Below are 23,215 nucleotides of genomic sequence, written 5' to 3'. Positions count from 1 at the left end.
ATTGGCCACCACAGAATCCAGATCTGAACCCCATTGAGAATCTTTGGGATGTTCTGGAGAAGACATTGCGCAGTGGTCCAAACCTCCCATCATCAATATGGCATCTTGGGGAAAAATTAATGCAACTTTGGATAGAAATAAAGGTTGTGCTGTTCAGTGGAATATTAGTGTGAGACCTTTTTTTGGCCAGGAAGTGTATAATCAACTGTGTAATTTTAATGAAAATGGTTAGAACAATGTTTAACAGCTGCTGATTGTTGTGATATGCCTGTAAGTAATCAGTCCTTATTACGTTTTAAAGGCAATACACTGTAGAAATTACATTTTTACAGATTTACTTTTTAAAGAAGACCACAATAATGACACTACGATAAACATAAAAATGTAATTTAATTAAAAATGTACACCATCCTACACACCAGAGTATTTAAATATAGGACAATATTAAAATAACAACAGTTAAAATTGATTTCCGGTTCATCTATTGGATTAACAACTGATCAGCCATAACTTTACTACCACCTTTTTGTTTCTATACAGTTCGTTTTCTCAGGTCCACTAACAATGTACGAGCCTGTTGTACTTCTACAATTACAGACAGTACTTTCATCCTGTTTAATAGTCAGGAACCCCGAAGGTGATGATTTAAAGTGTGAATCATTCTCAGTGCTGCACTGACACTAATGTGGTGTTGATGGATTATTTTGCGTATTGTGAGGGCATGAGTAGATCAGAAACAGCAGTGCTGCTATAGTAACAGTGAGAATAGTTAACCAACAAAAAAAATCCAGCTAACATCTTGTGCACTGTCCAGTGACCAATGATGGACAATGAAGGACCAGAGGATGACCAACACAAACTGTGCAGCAACAGATTGGACAGTGTGTGGACAGTGTTTAAAAACCCATTGAAATACACATTGAAATACAAGATGAAAGGGGGCTAACAATTTAAGCAGAGAAGAAGATGAACACCATTCTGTAATTTTAGAATTACAAAGTGCATGTATATGGTCAGCGGATAAAAAGGACAATGAATGCAGATACAAGTGTCCAGAGCAGTGCAACATCTAATCAGACGTCTGTTCCTCATAGACCAGTTCAACCTGAACATGGTCTTTCAAGGCTTCATTCTCACGGTACACATAGAGTGGCGAGTTTTGTAGCTCTGATGCACAGAAGTCTTCAGTCTTGCTGTCCACATCTGTCAAAAGATCTTGGAAAGAGGTCACACAGGGGTCGTGCTCCTGTAGGGCCGCTGGGTATCGAGGAACAGCCTTCTCAATTCGTAGAGAGCGCCGCACTGGAGTAAAGAAACGAATTTCACTGCCATTGATTCTGCCTGATTTCTCCCGCTGCTGACTCTTTTTTCCACTGAACACAAATCACAAATATTAGATTAAATAAGCACCACGCACACAACAAAATGTCAATGTATAATACAATCCTTATTACTCACAATATAACCGAATTCAAATGTGCTCTGAACAACTACAGTTGCATACGAATAAGGAGAAACCCCTGGTCAGATTACATGTTTTGTTAATTTTCTAAATGATAAGTTAACACGTCTCTGCACAGAATTAATATCATATGGTACTTTTTGCTCATTTTAGTGCATTATTTCATTTATGGAAGCCTCTTTCAACCAAATAAAATAACAATTACAAAAATGCACCAATTGTTTTTGTCTTTAATGTGTAAGTTGCTATCTCAACATTTTGAGATACTAGGTCAATATATTGAGACACTATCTCATTGATTTGAGTTACTAAGTCAATATATTTTAATACTACCTCAATATATTGACTTATATATTAATATATTTCCAAATAATGAGATAGTATCTTGAAATATTGAGATAGCCACTTGCATATTAATGAAAAAATGTGTGCCTTTATTTCATGTTATTTGGGCTTCCATATGAGTTTAACACACTGTTAAAAATATAACAAAATATGGGGTTTTGGTGTTGGCCTCATCACTTGGAGCACTTAGAGACTGAAAGTGCTGTATCAACCATGAAGCCAGGAGTCCTAGAGAGCACAGCTGAACAGGATATTTGAAGAAAAGGGTGCAAGGGAGCCAAATAATTGGAGCTAACAAAATGGGCATTGTGTAGAAACCAGGAGGTCATTCTAATGTCATGGCCTATTGACTAACAGTGTTTCAATTCAGTCAAAATGTATTCAACTGAACCAGTGAAAACATACCCACTCTTTCTACATACATTCTATACATGCAAACATAACCACTCTTTCTACAAGTAACAAAATAATGGTTGGTAACTCCTACACAGGAATGGTTATGGGAATTAATCAGATGATTAAAATGGAAAAACATACTTCGGAGTAGCCGTGATCTTGTATTTTATTACAGAGGAGTCCCCTTTTGCCCCACGGATCAGTGCACCAACAGGTTTTGGTGTATGGATATCAGAGTGGCGTTTTCCTTCTTTCTCACTGTCTACTTCCTTCACCTCCTGTGTCTGTTTGGAACATAACTCTAGGGAAAAATAAAAAAATATATATATAATATATATAATAATATATATATATAATTTGGCAAGGAGCATTGATTTTCCTTCATACCTTTTACTTCTTTCTTTTTGAGAATCTCAAACACCACAGAGCGCAGTTCTTCCAAAGGCTGTGAAAGGTAACAATGTTATTAGTCACACTGTTCTAAGGTAGATGAACAGCAATATAGTTGAAATAGTTATACCTTCATGTTTTACCTATTATACCAATTTAAATAGAATTTACATCCAAAATATTCAGACTTTTCTTTAGATTACTGGCACACATTGTTAACGTTATGTGAGAACATGACCTACTTACTTAAGACATTACTTCACTGGTTTTTGATGTTTTGTTTAAATCAAATCAATAAAACTAACTCATTGGAGAAATGTTAATAATCCACAGTATTTAATGTTTATTTTAGAAAAGAGCGTTTTTTGGTTACTCAATTACCAAAGTAACTGCTCCAGTACACATTTAACAATGTAGTCAATACTAACATCCCTAAACATTCAGGACATTACTGTGTGCTTCCTACTGTGGCAAACGTTTAGGCATGTGTTTTGAACATTCCAATGTCCATGTGCAAATGCGATTAATTGAAAGTTGAACTGGGAGTCTTGATTGCAAATCACTTCTAAACATAGTGACGAAAATGTGGCTAAAAATTTGTGACGTTCATTCTTATGTAATGTATATGAATCAACAAAATATATTGTGGAAATGTCCATATATTTTTCAGTAAGTTGTAATGTAATTATTGTTACAGACCTAAACATCAGAACATGACTAGTGCCCTTGTGGCTGACTGGAATCAAATTGTACCCAGAGGCTGCTATAATTTTGGACATAGGAATTTTACATTCATTCTACATTTAAAGGAGCAACCTGTAATATATTTAATGTCCAGGGTGTGTTATCACAGATTAAGAAGCCAGCTAAGTTAAAGAACCGGCATCCCTGAGATCAGTGCTGATATCTCTTTGAGAACTGTCCAATTCTGGTGCAGAGCTCTACTGGAGTTTTGGCTTGAGATCCTACCTGCTGTCCAATAACATTACAGTCCAAACCCACCGGGTTGCCAGTACACAATATTTTAGACAGACCCATGCTCCTTCAGCCATGAAATTACCAAGCAAACTGAGATAATGCTAGGTTTTACCCGACCTTAAATGCCAGTGCCCTTCTTAATATCTCCATGGCAAGAGACAGTAAAATGAGTGGAAATACTGGCCATGTGTTTGTAAGATTGAGGCAGCAAGACAAGTCATTTCATTAAAAAAAAAAAAAAAAAAAAAAAAAAAACAGGTACAGATTAAGGAAGTAAACTCTCTAGTTGTTGTGTTTTATATAAAGGAAAGTGAGGGATAGTGAGATTAAAAGGTGTAATGATTTTTTTGTGTTTTATTCAAAGCAGAATAACAAGATTAAAAGATGCAAATAACATTGTTTTAAAACTTTTAGTGTGATTTATTGTTTACTGTACATCCTAAAAACTGCTGTGCATGCAAACAATAGGATGATAATGATGCTGAAATTACATGTTGTAAAAAAACATTCATTTTTGGTAGAATTCATGTTTTCAAGTGCTACCCCTGCCAAAAAAAAAGCTATTTTTAATTTATTTAATATCACATATTAATTTCACTCTCTCACACACACTCCTCCAAAAATACATAGTGTAGTTCCTGCAGGAATGAGATTGGAGTACTAACAACAAAGTCTATATTCTCCCTATTACTGGTCAGTGAAGCAACACAATGATTTAAAAGCTGTAATTTCACAGTAATAATACTATCAAGTAAAAAGTATTTCAGCATTCAGTCTATGCTCTACACTTGTGCTCTTTTCACCACTCTCACTTTACAGGCGAAAGGGGAGTGCGTAACATCTTGGAGATGGTGCAAGGACTCCTCTGGAAGTGATGTGTTTGAGAAAATCAGTGATGACAGACACTTCACTCACTAAGAGGAAAGAGGTATTCAAGGGGAGCATGGCCAATGGCTTTTGCACTTCTCCAGCTGTTAGTGGTGTTGCTAGACCTGAAACTTCATGCCCTGTAGACCTCTTCAACTCATGCACAAATAAGCATGCTGTGTTTTCTATAAGTACTTCTGGATAGGGACAGAGCTGTCTCCCATATCAAGCTCTATAAATGTCTTGTTTATCTGTTGTTTTATGAGGGGCAAATACAGATTTCACCTGATCTTTAGACCTCAGATTCTATCAAGGGGTATCTCCATGGTGGTTTCAGCCACCACTGAAATTGGACAATGAAGAGTTAAAAAATTCTGTTAGAATTGTCTTGTTACTGGTATTAGTCTCTAAATAATGTATAATGCATACACCTAGAATCCATGTGTACACAGATTTTTACCTGTAACTTTACGACACTTAATAAAATTCTGAAGCAAGTGAGCCACTGCTGCAAAATATATACACTGTAACAGCTTGTTAAACGCTCATTTGTAACAGCAGGCTTACATTTTAACTTGTGCAGTTTGTTTTAGAAATTCCAAAAATTCTTTCCTTGACTGTGTGATTCTAGAACGCATGGTTTCCACAAGTCTTTGAAGTAAAAAGTATTTTTCAGCATTTTAATTTTTTTTATTCAACTTATTCTACTTAAATATTTTTCATCAATTCAAACAATTTAATTTGTCTGAGGTATGCTTCACAAAGCCTGGACTTTCAGCTATTAAACCAATTAAAAACCTTAGTGAATACCTGGGTGTGTGGAGATTTATTTTTCTTTTTGCAATGGGTATCTCAAACAAATAGAGATGCATGAATCCCGATACTGCACGATAGTTGCTCAATACCGTGTTCATTTGTTTTTTTTTACTCGTAATCACAAACGAGGCTCTGATACCAACATCCGATACCTTGTGTCTAGTGCCGCGCTAATGAGCAGACAACTCAAAATGTCAGCGATCTGGAATTACAGTGAAACCTTGACTGATGAGTGAATCAACTTACACTTTAAGATGCAAGCCGAGATCTGAGTTACGAGCGAGTGAGCTTATGCCACCTGTCACTACAATTCAGCAAGCGCTCAGTTCAGGTTAAATGCATGAAAAGAAAAATCTGTGATGGCAACCCAAGCAAAACCGTCTGCAGGGAGAACCAGAGAGCAGTGAGTATGCTGCACTGTTTGACTGTCCTCGAACAAGGAGGGGTTTTCTTTACACAAAGTGTATTTTCATCCTGGGAAATGTTTTCCGATTTGCGAGAGCACTGTTCGTTGCCCGACTTGTTTTTTCTTCAAATGAATTTATATTCTCCACTCGTGAATTTGTATTAGATCTGATGCCATAGATCATGCTGCTGCTTTTAAAGTAAAACTGCCAATACAACACTCCTATGTGCAGAACTTCCCAATCTTCTCAAAGACGCACAACATTGTGCAAATGCATATCAAGAGATTGTTGTTACTAATGTTACTAATTTATAGATAGATACTTTATTGATCCCAAAGGGAAATTCTTACTGGTGGTATAATGTGAGAAAATTATAAATAAAAGAGGGGCAGTTCCAGAAATGAAAAATACAGTTTTATTTAATAACTATACATTTACACAATGCTCCTGATTGCAAGTTATATTGCTTAATGCGAAGTATCGGTATCGGCAAGTACAAAAATACACACATACTTGTACTTATACTGCTTGGGAAATGGTATGTTTGTATTTATGCATCCCTACAAACAACATAGCAATGAGTGGGACTACATTATATATCTTAAGCTACCAGTTAGAAACATACTTATTGGACATTTAAATTGACTGAATAATCAGCTAAATCTTTCTATTAAATGTGCGTAAATGGGATTGTATTTATTCAACTTTGCATTGGGCATTTTTTTTTATTTAAGCAATTCATGCTAAACAAACTAATAGGATGTTTGTAGAAAAAAGGGCATTGTTAAGCATGTCTTTCCCTGTTTTTTGCTCTAAACTTTGCTCCACTTCTGAAAGAAGTGCAGAAAGTTGGGGAGCAGTGATACTTTCAGCCTTCAAAACCAAGTATGAAGAGCATATTTGGGTTAAAAGGGGACTAAAAAACATTGATTTTCAATCTTCCTGTAACAACTGTTTTCCTAAACATTTCAAATTAGCTAAAATTGCATACAAGCATGCATTGGGCAGGGAATAGTGGAGAAGTAAACACAAGTGTTCCATTTCCCAGCAGTGCTAGCAAAATTAAGTGGGGAAAAAAAAAAGAAAGAGTCACAACAAAGATCTGTTTGTGTGAAGGAATGTGAGAATGTAAGAGTGCTTTCCCACATTTCCCTGGTCTAGACCTTTGGACTTTTAATTAGGTCTGAAACTTCACAGTGGCTGTGTTAGGGACCATGGACCATGTGCAAAAGAGGTGATCTCAGTCCATATAAGTGATCTAAGTCCTTAAAGACTTAATTAGCCAGTTAAATTAGTGTGTTTAAGGTGGAACAGAAAATGCAAATGATGAGTTAACAAATAAGTAGTAGAAAATAATCTGTTCTTTCAGATGCACTGCCCTCTGCAAACCAATTAAAGTTAAAGATTGGTTAATGCAGTCCATGTAGGTGATGATGACAGGACGTAGGTTATTTTTGATTAGTCTGCTCACTAAATTGCAGTTTGAAATCAAAACCTATCAGACCACATGTACACAGTGTATCAAAACACAGACCTTGGTCTGGATGTTCATGTGAAAACAACTTAGGACAGAGAAAGAAGAAAGAAATAAAGAAACAAAGAAAGAGAACAGAAAAAGAAAAGAGTACCTCTCTGACCACACGAATGGCCTCTTCAAATGTTGGTAGAACATCAAGATTTCCCTCTCTCTCCATTAGCCTGACTTGGCAGATCCAGTATTTAGCAAATTTCTGAGCCATTGGCACTCGAGACAGAACATCTCTTATCTGAGCTACAGGACAACCCTGTAAGGTAACACAAAAAACAAAGCAGAAATATTAGGGAAAATTACATGAAAAGGCAAAAGACAAGCAACTGATAGCTTTAACATCAATGCAATTCATATAAAGGAACTAGACCATAAAGATCCACATCTGAATATACCTAAATAGCACATAGTAAAAGCACAAGAAATACTTCAGAGAAATATATACCCACTTCAAAATCCTACACACAAAATGTTGTTCTTTTTCTGGAAGGACGAAGAAAAAAATGTCTAAAAATAAAACTACCAGGTAATACAAAATAAAAATGTATTGTACCTATACTGCACTTAAGTCATTTCTTCCTAGGTACGAGCACTGACAAGGTGCCATGTATTGCACTTACTACATTTTTGTTCTTTCTAGGTATCAGCACTGGCCCGCGTTCTGGCACAGGGGGAGTTTAGACTCAAACCTATTGTACTAGCTAGGATAAACATTCTGTCTGAGCACTAAGCATTTTGTGTGTCGCTCTGGATAAGAGCTTCTGCTAAATGCTGTAAATGTAAAACATTTGTAGTTATTGATGATAAAAAATGCTGCAGATTTTACCTTATGGACTTACAAAAGATGTTGAAATGCAACAAGTAGCAATCACAGTGAAGGACAAATTCTTAAGGACTCATTAATATGCAAGTGGGGTGTTCACTTAACCACAATTAACTGTAACTGGATATTTGTGCCCAGTACAAGACTACACAGTATGCTAAAGATATCTGAGACACCTAAACAACATCATAAGCAAGTGCTTTTAGAGTTTGTTTAGAGACTTCATCTGCTCTTCATTACCCACCACCCTAGTCTCATTGCAATTCACATGCAGGCAGAATAGGACACTAATGACGCTATAGCCCTGATTCTGCACACTGCACTATTTCACCTAGACAATAATGACATATGCTGAATCCCAGCATCCTGAGAACATTTTACACTTGCACTGTGAAGAGCATTCTGACAGGCAACATCACCAATTGGTACCAGAACTGCACTGCTCACCAGCTGCTGTCTGATGAACAACAGAAATATTACAAAGGACTTCACCCATCAAAGCCATTTCTGTTCTCACAGCTGCCCAGTGGCAGGGGGTAACAAAAAAAAATATATTAAAGAAAATTAAGTCCAGAACCAGCCACGTCTGAGACAGCTTCTTGCCTCAGACCACCAGGCTGCTGAACACCAAGTAGCAGAGTATTTGTCCATAGTCCATCACAAAGTCAAGATGTCAACAGCCAAAACATAGCACATCTTCGACTAGGCCTGAGTGATATGAACAAAATAATAAATTGATTGATATCGATAATGATCTCAATCTAAAATGTTTTTAATATAATCATTATCATAATTATTACCCTCATTTAAAATATTCAATCACATCAGAAAATAATGCAGAGTATGCAAATTACTCAAACACAAAAGGAAATATCTGTGCTCCAACTCATCTCCAGAGACTAAAAATGCTAAATTTTAATTTTCTAAACAAGCAGAACTGTTTTGTTACCATTTCTTCCTTACTAGCTATTAATAAACAGATATGTTTAATAAGTTTGCTGAGAAATCATTTATTTATTTAACTACTATATTATGTATTTATGTAACTGTTTTCATAAGAAGCTAGTTAGCACTCTGGGTGCTCAAACTGAGTTCCCAAATTCCCCCACTGTGCTCAACTTGGTCAGATAGAAACAGTTTAATGACACAGCACTGCCTAATTCCCACCATGTAATTTCAAGGCAAGGCAAGTTTATTTATAGAGCACCTTTCATACAAGAGCATTTCAAAGTGCTTTACAAAAAAAAAGTTAAATTAAAAGCATGAATAAAAATCATAAAGGTCCATTAAAACAATTAAAGTAGTGCGTTAAAGGAAATATATAAAAAGTAAAAGAAAACATGATCAAAATTATTCAAAAAAATTTAAAATGAATAAAAAATGCAGAGTATTTTAAACTGAGCAGTAAGTCTGCTCAAACAGGAATGTTTTAAGTCTTGATTTAAGTGTCTAAAGTCAGAGCTCTTCTAATATCCTCAGTCAGCTGGTTCCATGTAAGAGCAGCATAGTAGTTAAATGCTGCTTCTCAATGTTTAGTTTTCACCTGAGGCAGGACTAACTGACTAGTTCTTAAAGATCAGAGATCTCTGCAGCAGATCTGATAAATATGCTGGTCCTACACCATTAAGACATTTATAGACCAGTAATAACACCTTAAAGTCTATTCTATAACAGACTGGTATCCAGTGTAAGGATTTGAGGATGGGGGTGATGTGATCTCTTCTTTTGCTCCTAGTGAGAACTCTGGCAGCTGTATTTTGAATCAGCTGAATCTGTTTAATGGTCTTTTTGGAAGTCCAGTTAAGAGACCATTACAGTAATCAATCCTGCTAGAAATAAAGGCATGGATAAGTTTCTCCAGGTCTGGTTTAGTCAGAAAATCTCTAATCTTACTGATGTTGTTAAGATGGTAAAATGCTGATCTAGTATCCACTTTAACATGACTACCAAAATGAAGATCTGTGTCCATTAACACACCAAGCCAGTCTCACTGCAATTCACATGCAGGCAGAATAGATGGAGGACACTAATGACGCTATAGCCCTGATTCTGCACACTGCACTATTTCACCTAGACAATAATGACATATGCTGAATCCCAGCATCTGAGAACATTTTACACTTGCACTGTGAAGAGCATTCTGACAGGCAACATCACCAATTGGTACCAGAACTGCACTGCTCACCAGCTGCTGTCTGATGAACAACAGAAATATTACAAAGGACGTCTCCCATCAAAGCCATTTCTGTTCTCACAGCTGCCCAGTAGCAGGGGGTAACAAAAAAAAATATATTAAAGAAAATTAAGTCCAAAACCAGCCACGTCTGAGACAGCTTCTTGCCTCAGACCACCAGGCTGCTGAACACCAAGTAGCAGAGTATTTGTCCATAGTCCATCACAAAGTCAAGGTGTCAACAGCCAAAACATAGCACATCTTCGATTAGGCCTGAGTGATATGAACAAAATAATATACTGATTGATATCGATAATGATCTCAATCTAAAATGTTTTTAATATAATCATTATCATAATTATTACCCTCATTTAAAATATTAAATCACATCAGAAAATAATGCAGAGTATGCAAATTACTCAAATACAAAAGGAAATATCTGTGCTCCAGCTCATCTCCAGAGACTAAAATTTTTACTTTTTCCTAAACAAGCAGAACTGTTTTGTTACCATTTCTTTCTTCCTAGCTATTAATAAACTGATATGTTTAATAAGTTTGATGAGAAATCATTTGTTTATGTAACAAATATATTATGTATTTATGTAACTGTTTTTATAAGAAGCTAGTTAGCACTCTGGGTGCTCAAACTGAGTTCCCGAATTCCCCCACTGTGCTCAACTTGGTCAGATAGAAACAGTTTAATGACACAGCACTGCCTAATTCCCACCATGTAATTTCAAGGCAAGGCAAGTTTATTTATAGAGCACCTTTCATACAAGAGCATTTCAAAGTGCTTTACAAAAAAATTTTAATTAAAAGCATGAGTAAAAATCATAAAAGTCCATTAAAACAATTAAAATAGTGCAGTAAAAAGAAATATATAAAAAGTAAAAGAAAACATGATAAAAATGATTCAAACAATTTAAAATGATGAATAAAAGAAAATAACTAAAGTGCCATTACAGAATAAAAAGTGCAGAGTATTTTAAATTGAGCCGTAAGTCTGCTCAAACAGGAATGTTTTAAGTCTTGATTTAAGTGTCTAAAGAGCTCTTCTAATATCCTCAGTCAGCTGGTTCCATGTAAGAGCAGCATAGTAGTTAAATGCTGCTTCTCAATGTTTAGTTTTCACCTGAGGCAGGACTAACTGACTAGTTCTTAAAGATCAGAGATCTCTGCAGCAGATCTGATAAATATGCTGGTCCTACACCATTAAGACATTTATAGACCAGTAATAACACCTTAAAGTCTATTCTATAACAGACTGGTATCCAGTGTAAAGATTTGAGGATGGGGGTGATGTGATCTCTTCTTTTGCTCCTAGTGAGAACTCTGGCAGCTGTATTTTGAATCAGCTGAATCTGTTTAATGGTCTTTTTTGGAAGTCCAGTTAAGAGACCATTACAGTAATCAATCCTGCTAGAAATTAAGGCATGGATAAGTTTCTCCAGGTCTGGTTTGTCAGAAAATCTCTAATCTTACTGATGTTCTTAAGATGATCAAATGCTGATCGAGTATCCACTTTAACATGACTACCAAAATGAAGATCTGAGTACATTAAAACACCAAGCCAGTTCTTTCGAGTCGAGATACGCAGCCAATCAGTGTCTTTCATTGCTGTTTCCACAGAGAATAATCTCTGTTTTATCTTTATTCAACTGCAGAAAGTTGTGTCCCATCCAGTTAGTGATGCTCAAGGCACTTGCATAATGAGTCAACTGGACCAGGGTCATTTGGGGACAGGGCCATGTAAATCTGAGTATCATCTGCATAGCTGTGATGTATTGTATGTAGCATGTATTAATTAAATAAAAGTGGACCAAGAATAGAACTCTAGGGGAAACCAGAGGTCACTGGCATGTTCTCCGAAATATTATTTTCTATTTCTACATAGTTCCTGCTTTACAGGTATGAAACGAACCACTTTAGGGCTGTTCTTGAGAGTCCAACCCAGTATACGAGTCTATATAAGACTCTTATGACATAAGAATCTTATGGTCAGTGGTATTAAAGGCAGCACTGAGGTCAAGAAGTAATAGAAGAGATACTTTTCCAGCCTCCATATTTAAGCAAATGTCATTAATTACCTTAATTAGAGCAGTCTCAGTGCTGTGATTAGACTGTAACCCAGACTGGAATTTGTCTAGGCTGCTGTTTAAGGACAAGAAGCTATGGATTTGCCTGAAAACTATTTTCTCAATGATTTATATTTTGTAGCTCACTAACTGCTACATGCTGTGCAAAAGACAACAGAGCACCACATGTGATTGGCTGTTTGTGTTCATGAGCCGAGATGGTAGCAGGCTTGGGGTTTGTGTATTTGATATGCTTCGCTTGTGGTTCACAATTAAATAAAACTAACAAACCTTTATCTTTACAGTATCAATTACGTGTTTTTGTAATACATAATACTACTGTTTAATCACTCAGACCTCATCAACCAATACAAGCTCCATTTGCACCTTACACTCTTATTGCTATTGTAACTAAAAGTCCAGTCACACCGCACCCTTTAAAAAAATTCTCACCATCTTGAAATTCATGTCTTATTAATACTATGTGCATTTTAAAACAGTCCAATAAAGTATGTGCAAGGTACATATAATGTAAGTTAATATGTAGCCTATAAACACAATGTATTTTAATTTTGTATATATGCCTATTACCTTGCTCTTTTCTGCACTACGCCCTTTAAGGGCTGTATAAAGGCTACATTCTTGCAGTATGGTTATGTCTATTTATTTGTGGACAGCCATTGCCTAAAGGAACACTATGTAATATGTTTAGCTTTAAATTGCATGTTCAGATTTTTTGTGATGCTTCACAAAGTTCTAACAGAGAGAACGGAGCCTCTCTTGCTGCTACTCTGGACTCGGCACTGCAGGAACTGCACTATTTAATTTTTGGAGGAGGGCAGGAGACCACCCTTCCTCCTTCCACCTTACTACTGATTTCAATACAATGCTATAAAAATGAACTACACTAGTGGGAACTAGGAGCAAAAAAACCTATATCTTACTCCAAATCTTGAAAAGCACAAACCAAAATGAGGCCTGCTCTATTGTTGCTCCATAGGTGGTTAATATTTACTTCATTTGCTGTTTTAGATTACTTAAGGTGGAAAGTGCTAAAAAACTAAACTCAAGCTACAAATGAGTTTCTGTGCTAACTCAAACACTGAATAAAACTTTACTGTCGATATTTTCCCTCAAACACAATGTTCCTCTTTAAAAGACTTTAAAAAGTCTTAAAAGAGTTTAGGACTGCGTTTCTCCACAATCTTAGACGTAGCTGAAATCATTAAAAGACAACATTCCAAATATTGAAACTGAGATTTCTTACTTATTACGTTATGTGACATGTTCAGCAAAGTTTAAATAAAAAACACAAAACAGAAATATGATAAATTTCTCCTTAAAAATTGAACAGTACTGCTCTCCTCCCGATGTAGAATAGGCAGCCCTAAAAGTGGCTAATCACAAGGCAACCATAGTCACGCCTCCCCTCTGAGTCAAAGAGCCTTGTGAGTTAAAACTTAGGAGCCATTAGTAAATGAGCTAGATATCCAGCTATTCACCAAGCTATGGGGTATGGGAGTGAAAGACATGAACAGAGCAAACATAACACAAAACAATACAGAATGAGCCTGAATAGAGCAGAGATAACAGCAACACTTGATCGGTGTGTTTAACTGCGTATCAGCGGAGATATCAACTGCACTGGACTGGTGTACAAAGCAGAGTAGAAAGTACCAATTTGGAGACACACTATAAGGTATCCAGTTTGTACAATTAGGTTAACACATATATATATATATATATATATATATATATATATATATAAATAATCAGACAAAACCACACCACAGACACAAAAGACGTCTGTAGGTTTGTATATGAACAGCTGTATAATGTCAATTCTACTTGCCGGTGCCATTTTATTGTGTAATGTTATCTTGTGTAAAATGACAACCGCATTTCAGAGTAAAAACCCTGCAAATGTTCATTCTTGCAGCTGTATTGCCATAGTAATGTAAATTTTGACATGTCAGACCATAGGACATATTTGCACTTCACCTCAGCCCATCTTGATAAGATCAGGCTTATCAATTCAAAACAATATTGTTTTGAATTTATTAGTGAAATAATCTCCTAATAATCTATTAATTTCCCATCCAATAAACACATTTACATAATGTCAACTGAACAAAATCAAATAACTGTTCTTTATGAAATGTCCCAGGAAGAGTGTAGTGTTACCTGCTGAAGAAGTTTAACACAGTCATTTAGTGACTGGTCCACGGCACACACAAAGCCATGGACCTCATCTTCCTGTTCTATAGCAGTCCAGTAATTTTGAGAAACAGCAGTAGTAGTCTTCCTTCGCACTGGTTTAATTGGCATTGGAGGACGCTTATATGTTATTCCCCTTGCTTCTCGCCACTCCTGTAGTTTACGCCTGTGGATGCATTATTATGATTTATGTCCTTAAATAATATCCAGTGTTATCACTGCCAGTACAACATTTGTTACCATTTTTGAGGATACATTCCAAAAATAAATTGATTGCAGTAATAAATTACAATTAAACTACACAAATACCACAGCAAATTAGCAAGAAGCAATTTAAGCAAATTAAAAGAAATTTTAAACTTAAAGCAAGCTCAGTTCCATTAAAAAAATATTAACTTACAGTCTTTCTTCCTGAGCAGCAGTCGGATTCGTCTTTCCATCCAGAGGTACAGTCCTAACACCCTGAGTCCCTGGGTTGCACCCTGATTTAGGAGTCTTAAACTGCACTGTCCCTTTGGCTTGGACAGAGCTCTTGGACTGTTGTGGAAGACACTGAGGCACCGAAGCTTTTAGAACAGTAATGTTAGGGGGCACTTTAACTGTGGGACACCGATTCTGTGAAAAATGGTGGTTATTGCATGCTGTTGCTTTTGTTTTTGGGGCATTCACTCTTTTAGAAACATTATTTAAAAGAGGCAATTTTTGCTTCGCTGTGACAAGAGCTGTTCTGTGAGTAGTGGTCTGCTGATTTTTGTTGCCTGGCACATTTACCTGAGACAACGTATATTGAGGTGCTTCTGACCTGTGCTTTTCTGTCTGTGAACTCCTCACCAGAGATTTGTGTGTTTTAGGGACACCACTGTCCGCTTTACTAAGACCATGAGTTATCCTGGGTCTTGCAATACCAGTCTTTGTTGTGAACATCTGTGTAGGTCTTTTCTGGGAATTTGTTATAGTTTTTGCCTCAGTCCTTTTTGAATCCATTGTCTGCAGTTTTTCTTTTACTGTGAGAAATTTGTTCTGAGATTTGGTAATATTTTCTTCAGAACAATTATCCTTTTCAACAACAATCTGCTTCCTACACTTTGTAGTGCATACTTGTGCACTGAAAGAAGAGGTCCCACAGGAAGTTCTTGCATGTGCTAACATAGACTTTTGATCAACCTTAACAATCTTAGACTGTCTGTGAGTCCAGATGTTTGTTTGAACAAATGGTTTTATTTGTTTCTCTTTAATAGGCACTGTTCCTTTAAAGTGTGTTCTGCACTGTTGAGGGACTGTTTGAGAGACAGTGGGTTTAAATGTAGTTTGTTGGTGGGTGGCAGAATGAGCTTTGGTTCTCAACTCATTGCTGGTGATGTTTATATTTTTCTCAGTCAGGGTATATCCCATCTTCATGCCTTTTTTAACTTCTTTAGCACTGTGGGTACTGTTCTCTTTTCCTTGACCAGACTGAGAAAATAAGAAATGCCACAAATATTAGCAGATGCTACCTCTCCATAAACCAAACCAATTTAAGCAGCAGTCTAAAAGCTTACAGTTTGAGACTTCTGCATAGCTCCTGGAATCCTCTTCAGAACTGCACTGTCCTTGAGATAAGGCCTTAAAGAATGATTTAAAAAAAAAAATAAAATAAAATAAATAAATAAATCCCTTGCCAGACACTCCTCCATTCAGATGTGGCAAATACAGCTTTAAAACATGAAAATATTTGTTCTCAAAAATGTGACCAAGGACATACTTTGGATTGGGTGGTTTTAATCTGCCTTTTGCCGCCAAGTACTCCGCAAGTTTCTGCTTGCGTAACTCTGTAAGATGAAAAATTATTCAATAACACAAAGAGAATACATAAGCTATAACCAGGCAATATGCTGAATATTTAGGGTGTGCTTATGCATATTAGGTAAAGTTACATCCAAAAACAAATTCCTTTAATGTTATTTAATGTTATTATTAACTGGTCATTATATATATATATATATATATATATATATATATATATATATATATATATATATATATATATATATATATATATATATATATAAACCATATACCATAAACCATATATAAACTCCATGTGCTTTGTGTTTGTTTTGCTCCATTCATCCTCATTTTTGCGCTCTCACATCAAGTCAGGTCCACCAGTTCAGATGAGGCATGGCACTACTGAAGTTTTCTCTTACTCTTTCATATATATATATATATATTTTTTTTTGGACTGTGCTTTGGCCTCCCAGCATCTTTTTAGGTTACTGAAAACTGAGGTCTTCAATGTGGCATCATGTTTATGACTTAAACTATGGTGTCATACAACGTGCCTTCCTGAAATACAAATAGCTCAATATATATGTAGTAAATTACATAATTCATAAACTACAATAATATCTGAATATAAACACTGTAGTTTTATGAATTATGTAATTTACATTTTAGTTTAGAAGTTAATTAGATATAAAGAAATATAAATTATGTTGTATTAATAAAATATAATGCACTACTAAGATATAGATCCAGTAATTTCATGACTTGCATCGTGCACTACATAGGCAGTATTGTGCGATTCTCTTATAACTCGTGGTGTTTTGATGCCTTTCTTTAAGTGCTACTATTGCCCTCTACCAGACTGGCATTAAAACGCAACCATTTTCACATTCGTCTTGGCGGGGATATTTTCAAAAACAGGGAGACGAATATCTGTGTATGGACAGGGCCTTAATAAAACATGCTGTGATCAAAATACCACAAGAATCAAAGTAAATAGCACAATTCTGCCCCTGAATATACAGCTCTTTTCAGACCAACCGGTTTCAGAACCTGTTCCTGAGAATGAGCCACTATTTTCTCCAAATGACAGTGAGCCCAGCTGTGAGATGCAAGCAAAAGAAACACTGGTTTACTCCTGTTTCTCCATGCTCTTTGTGTTTGTTTTGCCGCAGTCATCTTTGTCTTTGTGCTCTCACATCAAGTCAGGACCACCACTGTGATTGAAAAAATTTAGATGAGGCAGGGCACTACTGAAGTTCTTGCCATCTAGGTATGGTGGCGCACAAAACCAAAAAGGACTTATTTTATCCCACATTATCAGACTTGGGCAGATCACAAACACTGATAGGGTAATGTACACATTCGCAGCAAAAGTTTGTATTGTTTTCTTCTTTCCTTCCATAACTGTTTCCATGATTTCCTTTTATTTATTCATTTATTTATTTGTTTGTGGTATTGCTGAAAATCAACATTTCCCTTTATAATACAAAATACAAACAAAACTAAAGACAAAGCTTTGTAACTGTAATCAAATAATATGCATTTGTGTGAATGTCACATATAATACCCGATATTAAACCCTGACTATGTCACACTGTCTCCACTTTAAAACACTGCAGGTCCAGTTCAATTATATTACAATGAGTAAAGTGTAAGAAAAATCTAAGCGGAATTATTAGTGCATTGTGTCCAAATACTAGGAAATGCATCGCCCACTGCAATTCTCACTTAGAAAAAGTGAATCTGTTTTATATTAGTGGGTGTCATAATATACGCAGGAAATACGTCGGCAACATCAACCCTGACAAATTGATCATCTCATGGAATTCTGAACAAAATTATAAGGAAATGATGATAATATTAATGTCGCAAAACACAGCTACTAAAGACTAGCGCTGGGAGGGAAGAATGCTATTACCAGTTTATAACTGCAAACGTAGATGACTCAATTACCAGAACGCCTGTTCTCAATGACACAATATCAAACTCCGACTAATGATCATATGAATATTTTTGCTCGGAAATGCATCAGCAGTAAGTAAAACTTGTGAATAATTTAGATTGTGAGGGTGGAACAGTGCAATGTATTCACTGGAGTCAAGCTATCCGCACTTTGGAAACTGACGGTCAAGCCATCCGCGCTTCAAATCCGAATGCACGTATAGGCGCGTCATTACGGTTTTTCATTGCGGAGAACACCACATCCGCTTTGGGACAGATAGAGAGTCTGAAACCCGCGTTTGAGCAGCGATGTCTCTGTTACTAAATAAATGCACGCAATGCTAAAATGGACTAAATGGGCTAAAATGAACAAGCCATTAGGAATATATTTCGTTTTAAATCTCTTTAGAGAGGCAAAACACGCTTTGATTATTTCATACATTTACGTATTTTTTTTTCGGGAATAAAATAAAATATGCAATATTATTAAGAGGGCCGAATAATATTGCATGCCCCACTTTTCAGTTTTTTATTTGATATTTTATTTTATTCCCGATTGTGTCCCACTTGTTGTGGCAAAATTTTGAAAAGTTCAAGGGGGCCAAATACTTTCGCAAGGCACTATATATTCTGCTGTTGCATCAGTGGTCTCTTCCCTGCAGTTACATAAGCATGGCATGCTGTACTCTGGGTTGCTCTGTAGCGGATGGATGCTCTCATTTGATTGGTTGTCATGTAGGTTATGTTCAAAAACATAGAGAGCTAGGGTTAGTTTCCAACATATACCGAACCACCTCTAAGCCCCCCAACTCCAACATCCTAACAACTTGAACGTTAATAATTATCAAAATTATGAAGAACTTGAATTACTGTGTATTTCCAGATTCTGTTTAAAAACAGCTGTGCAGTCTGCCTTCCAAGCATCACAGAAAAACAACTGTAACTCAAATGCTTTTGCCATATGATATGAAAATGCACAAGGTCCTTTCCCATGGCCTTCAGAAAATATCTTTCTTATCTATGCAAAGCATATACAGTGAAATTCTGTAAAAATCATACAGCTGATAGCCAAGAGGTCACTCTGTTTAATAAGAGTAGAATGGTTTAGGCATTATGGGTAATTTTTGAGAAATCCATATTGGTAATATTCAGTATGTGTTTATGAGAAAAGTACACAGTGAAATTCTACCAAAATCATACAGCTGATAGCCAAGAGGCCCTTGTGTTTAATGACAGTGGGATGGTTTAGGCATTATGGGTAATTTTTGAGAAATCCATATTGGTAATATTCAGTATGTGTTTATGAGAAAAGTACACAGTGAAATTCTACCAAAATCATACAGCTGATAGCCAAGAGGCCCCTGTGTTTAATGACAGTGGAATGGTTTAGGCATTATGGGTAATTTTTGAGAAATCCATATTGGTAAATATTCAGTATGAGTTTATGAGAAAAGTACACAGTGAAATTCTACCAAAATCATACAGCTGATAGCCAAGAGGCCCCTGTGTTTAATGACAGTGGAATGGTTTAGGCATTATGGGTAATTTTTGAGAAATCCATATTGGTAAATATTCAGTATGAGTTTATGAAAAAAGTACACAGTGAAATTCTACCAAAATCATACAGCTTATAGCCAAGGGGCCCCTCTGTTTAATGACAGTGGGATGGTTTAGGCATTATGGGTAATTTTTGAGAAATCCATATTGGAATGTATTCAGTATGAGTTTATGAGAAAAGTATAGTGAAATTTTGCCAAAATCATACAGCTTATAGCCAAGGGGCCCCTGTGTTTAATGACAGTGGAATGGTTTAGGCATTATGGGTAATTTTTGAGAAATCCATATTGGTAAATATTCAGTATGATTTTATGAGAAAAGTACACAGTGAAATTTTGCCAAAATCATAAAGCTTATAGCCAAGGGGCCCCTCTGTTTAATGACAGTGGAATGGTTTAGGCATTATGGGTAGTTTTTGAGAAATCCATATTGGTAGGTATACAGTATAAATCCATGAGAATATTATACAGTGAGCTACCTCTGTTTAATGACAGTAAAATGTAATCTGTATTTATACATGTCCACCAGGATTACTATTCAAAGCCAGTTAAGTGTTTATAGAAAAGTAAAAAAAAAAATACGTAAATGTATGAAATAATAAAATCAAAGCGTGTTTTGCCTCTTTAAAGTGATTTAAAACGAAATATATTCCCAATGGCTTGTTAATTTTAGCCCATTTAGTCCATTTTAGCACTGCGTGCATTTATTTAGTAACAGAGACATCGCTGCTCAAACGCGGGTTTCAGACTCTCTATCTGTCCCAAAGCGGACGTGGTGTTCTCCGCAATGAAAAACCGTAATGACGCGCCTATACGTGCATTCGGATTTGAAGCGCGGATGGCTTGACCGTCAGTTTCCAAAGTGCGGATAGCTTGATTCCAGTATGTATTCTGCAGATGACATACTGATATTATTCAGGTGACGTAGGACATACTTATAAACATAAACAGGAGTTGCGTTTCTGGCGTGACTTCACGTCAACTTATTCAGAGTAAAGTAACATTAGTGGGTCTTATCCTAAACGTCGAAATATAGAGCTATAACAACAGACGTAGCTAATGTTTCTTTAAGTTAGTCAATCAGTCTATTTCGTACAAGTGAAAATTACACAATATTAGATTCCTTACCGATACATTTAACTTACTAAAAGGACGTTAAATTGGTAATGACTCCAACATATACTGACACATTTTAAAGAGGGTTACTCAAGAAAGACGATCTCCATTAGAAATGCTGAATGTGTTGCCAGTTTTTTGTTTTGAAATGAAGCGCAGGCAAACGACAGCTTTTCAAATAACTAAGCAGAAACATTAGCTACCTGTTCTGGAGAATTTGGCCGCGTCTTCATCACTTAATGTTCCCATTACCTTCTTAAAGTGCACCTTAGGTATATCTCTTCTTATCTTTTTCGCTAATTAGAATTTAAAAAAGCGAAACCCTGTTTTGTTTTTTTTCAGTCTCCTGCTCGAAACTGCCACAACAGCGCCGCAACAGCACGCTTCAGTTGAATGTCGCGGGGTAACACCCCTTTCGCTCTCATTGGTCTGTTCAAAGATTTGAAAATAACGGTAATCTTCCTCTGTTCCTGACTTCACATTAAGAGTAACAACGGGAGAATAATATGGAGGACCTTACCTCCAGGTGGGAATAATATGGAGGACAAACCTGCCAAAATAATAAATAATTAACTAAATAAATAACTCCCTAACCCCTCCTTTTTTCCCCTAATAATGATAATAAATATAAAATAAATTTAAGAAAACAATAAATAAAATCGTACATAAATTTAAAATGTCTGTTTACCTGCATGTGTATTTAATTTACTTTCTCTGTCTCTTCTAATTTATTTTTTAAAATTTTAAATAATTTTTTGTTGTTTATTTTTATTAATGCTTTTATGTATTAATTTTATTATTTATGCATTTATTTCTATAACTATTTATATTTTTCATTAATTTATTTCCCAATTTTTTTTCTTCGTTTTTTATGATAAAAATGGGCTGCCCGTCAATGACGTCATGGTGTCATTACCCCAAATGACTGAAGTATCAAAAGTATCAATATTTTGATTAATGAATCAATTTAAGAACATAATCTGGTATCGGTTGTATCGATATTTTAGTATCGATTCGCACATCACTTTTTGCTACCCCCTTGTTGTATGGTATGTGCATGAGCTGGTATAATGGATTTATCATTAATGTACTGCAGACATTACAGTAAACAAGCAAGACTCTGTAACGACTGTAAGACTTAAGTTTACGGAAGCATGCACCTGCACTGTACTGGTTTCCCATTATGACCTGAAGAAAAAGTTGATAGCATTTAGCAGACACTCTTATCCAGAGTGACTCACAAAAGTGCTTATGTTCAGACAGAGTGTGTATCCTATCTAGCACAAATAGGTTAGTTTAGGTTAGGTTAGTGGGTGGGAAAGAGATGGGTCTTCAGTCTGCGTTTGAAGACCGCAAGAGTCTTCAGTCTTTTGAGTCTGCTGTTCGGACAGCCAGCGGAAGTTCGTTCCACCATCTGGGCGCCAAGACTGAGAAGAGTCTTAATGCTAGTCCTCCATGTGACTTTACGGATAGTCAAGCCTTGAAATTACTAGAGACTGGACAAGCACCTGGGCAGCCTCCTGAAAAAAAAGGGTCGGATCCACCAGATGCTGTAAAGTAGGAATCTGCATGACAGGTTTGCGATCTGGGTTGCAAACAATAGCTGGTCATAAGACTCCTTGTATCTTCAGATGGAACAATTGAGGAGTTCTCAAATGAGATAGCAAGATCTTCGTGAGGGTCGGCTGTTCCAGGTATGAAAAGCAGCTCAGTCTTGCTTGGACTGAGCTTCAGGTGGTGACTTGTCATCGAAGAAGAAATGTCAGTCTGACATGACGATATAACAATTCCAAGTAAAAATGTATAATAAATATGGTGTCACAAGGCTGCTTCTATAGTATTCCAAGTTGTTGCTAAGGTGTGGCTAGGCATTTGCAATTGCCTTACATGGTTGATAATGTGTTTTCGTATGGTTGTTATGGTGTTGCTAGATAGTTGTAATTTATTACAGGTGGCTGCTAGGGTGTTGTTAAGTGGTTGCTAGGTGGTTGCTAAGAGGTTTCTAGGCAGTTTCTAAGAGATTGCTAAGTTGTTTTTATCCCAGATGGTTGAAAGGTGTAGCTAAGTGGTTACTAGGCAGTTGCCATGGTATGCCAAGTGGTTGCTAAGGTGTTTCTGTATGTTTTTTTATGGTGCCGCTAGGTATTTTTTAGTTGCTTTGGTATTGCTAAGTGGTTGCTGTGGCATCTCAGGTTGTTGATAAGTGGTTTCCAGACAGTTGCTATCGTATCCCAAGTTGTTGCCAGGTGGTTGCTATAATATCCCAGGTAGTTGTTGAGGTGTATTGCTAAGACGTTGCTAGACAGATGCTATTATATCCAATGTAGTTGAGCCAAATTAGATAGTGACATATAAACA

The 23,215-nt window shown here is 36.2% G+C and overlaps 1 protein-coding gene across 2 annotated transcripts; it reads right to left on the bottom strand.

The window, feature by feature from the left end:
• Positions 1–427: 427 nt before the first annotated feature.
• On the bottom strand, positions 428–21,496 carry LOC136679281 (cytoskeleton-associated protein 2-like). Of its 2 annotated transcripts, none has more exons than XM_066657721.1 (9): positions 21,378–21,496; positions 16,219–16,285; positions 16,016–16,079; positions 14,878–15,929; positions 14,445–14,643; positions 7,290–7,445; positions 2,591–2,648; positions 2,345–2,504; positions 428–1,373 (listed from the first exon to the last, which is right to left on the bottom strand). In XM_066657721.1, exons 3-9 carry the CDS (start codon positions 16,031–16,033, stop codon positions 1,070–1,072), a joined length of 1,947 nt encoding a protein of 648 aa, XP_066513818.1. In that variant the 5' UTR covers positions 16,034–16,079; positions 16,219–16,285; positions 21,378–21,496; the 3' UTR covers positions 428–1,069. The 2 variants fall into 2 exon arrangements, with proteins under 2 accessions (XP_066513818.1, XP_066513817.1); XM_066657720.1 differs by lacking the exon at positions 21,378–21,496 and adding an exon at positions 21,061–21,219.
• Positions 21,497–23,215: the final 1,719 nt, after the last annotated feature.

This window comes from Hoplias malabaricus, chromosome Y, assembly GCF_029633855.1.
Source record: "Hoplias malabaricus isolate fHopMal1 chromosome Y, fHopMal1.hap1, whole genome shotgun sequence".
NCBI lineage: Eukaryota > Metazoa > Chordata > Actinopteri > Characiformes > Erythrinidae > Hoplias > Hoplias malabaricus.
The sequence above is the reverse complement of the archived record's forward strand: the minus strand, read 5'-3'. Positions and strand labels throughout refer to the sequence as shown.

Coding starts and splice junctions, on each gene's coding strand:
- LOC136679281 (XM_066657720.1), bottom strand. CDS start 21,106: ATGGGAACATTAAGTGATGAAGACGCGGCCAAATTCTCCAGAACAG. Junction 16,080..16,218: donor TTAAAACCACCCAATCCAAA/GTATGTCCTTGG, acceptor TCATTCTTTAAG/GCCTTATCTCAAGGACAGTG. Junction 7,446..14,444: donor GTGTTAAACTTCTTCAGCAG/GTAACACTACAC, acceptor GTTACCTTACAG/GGTTGTCCTGTAGCTCAGAT.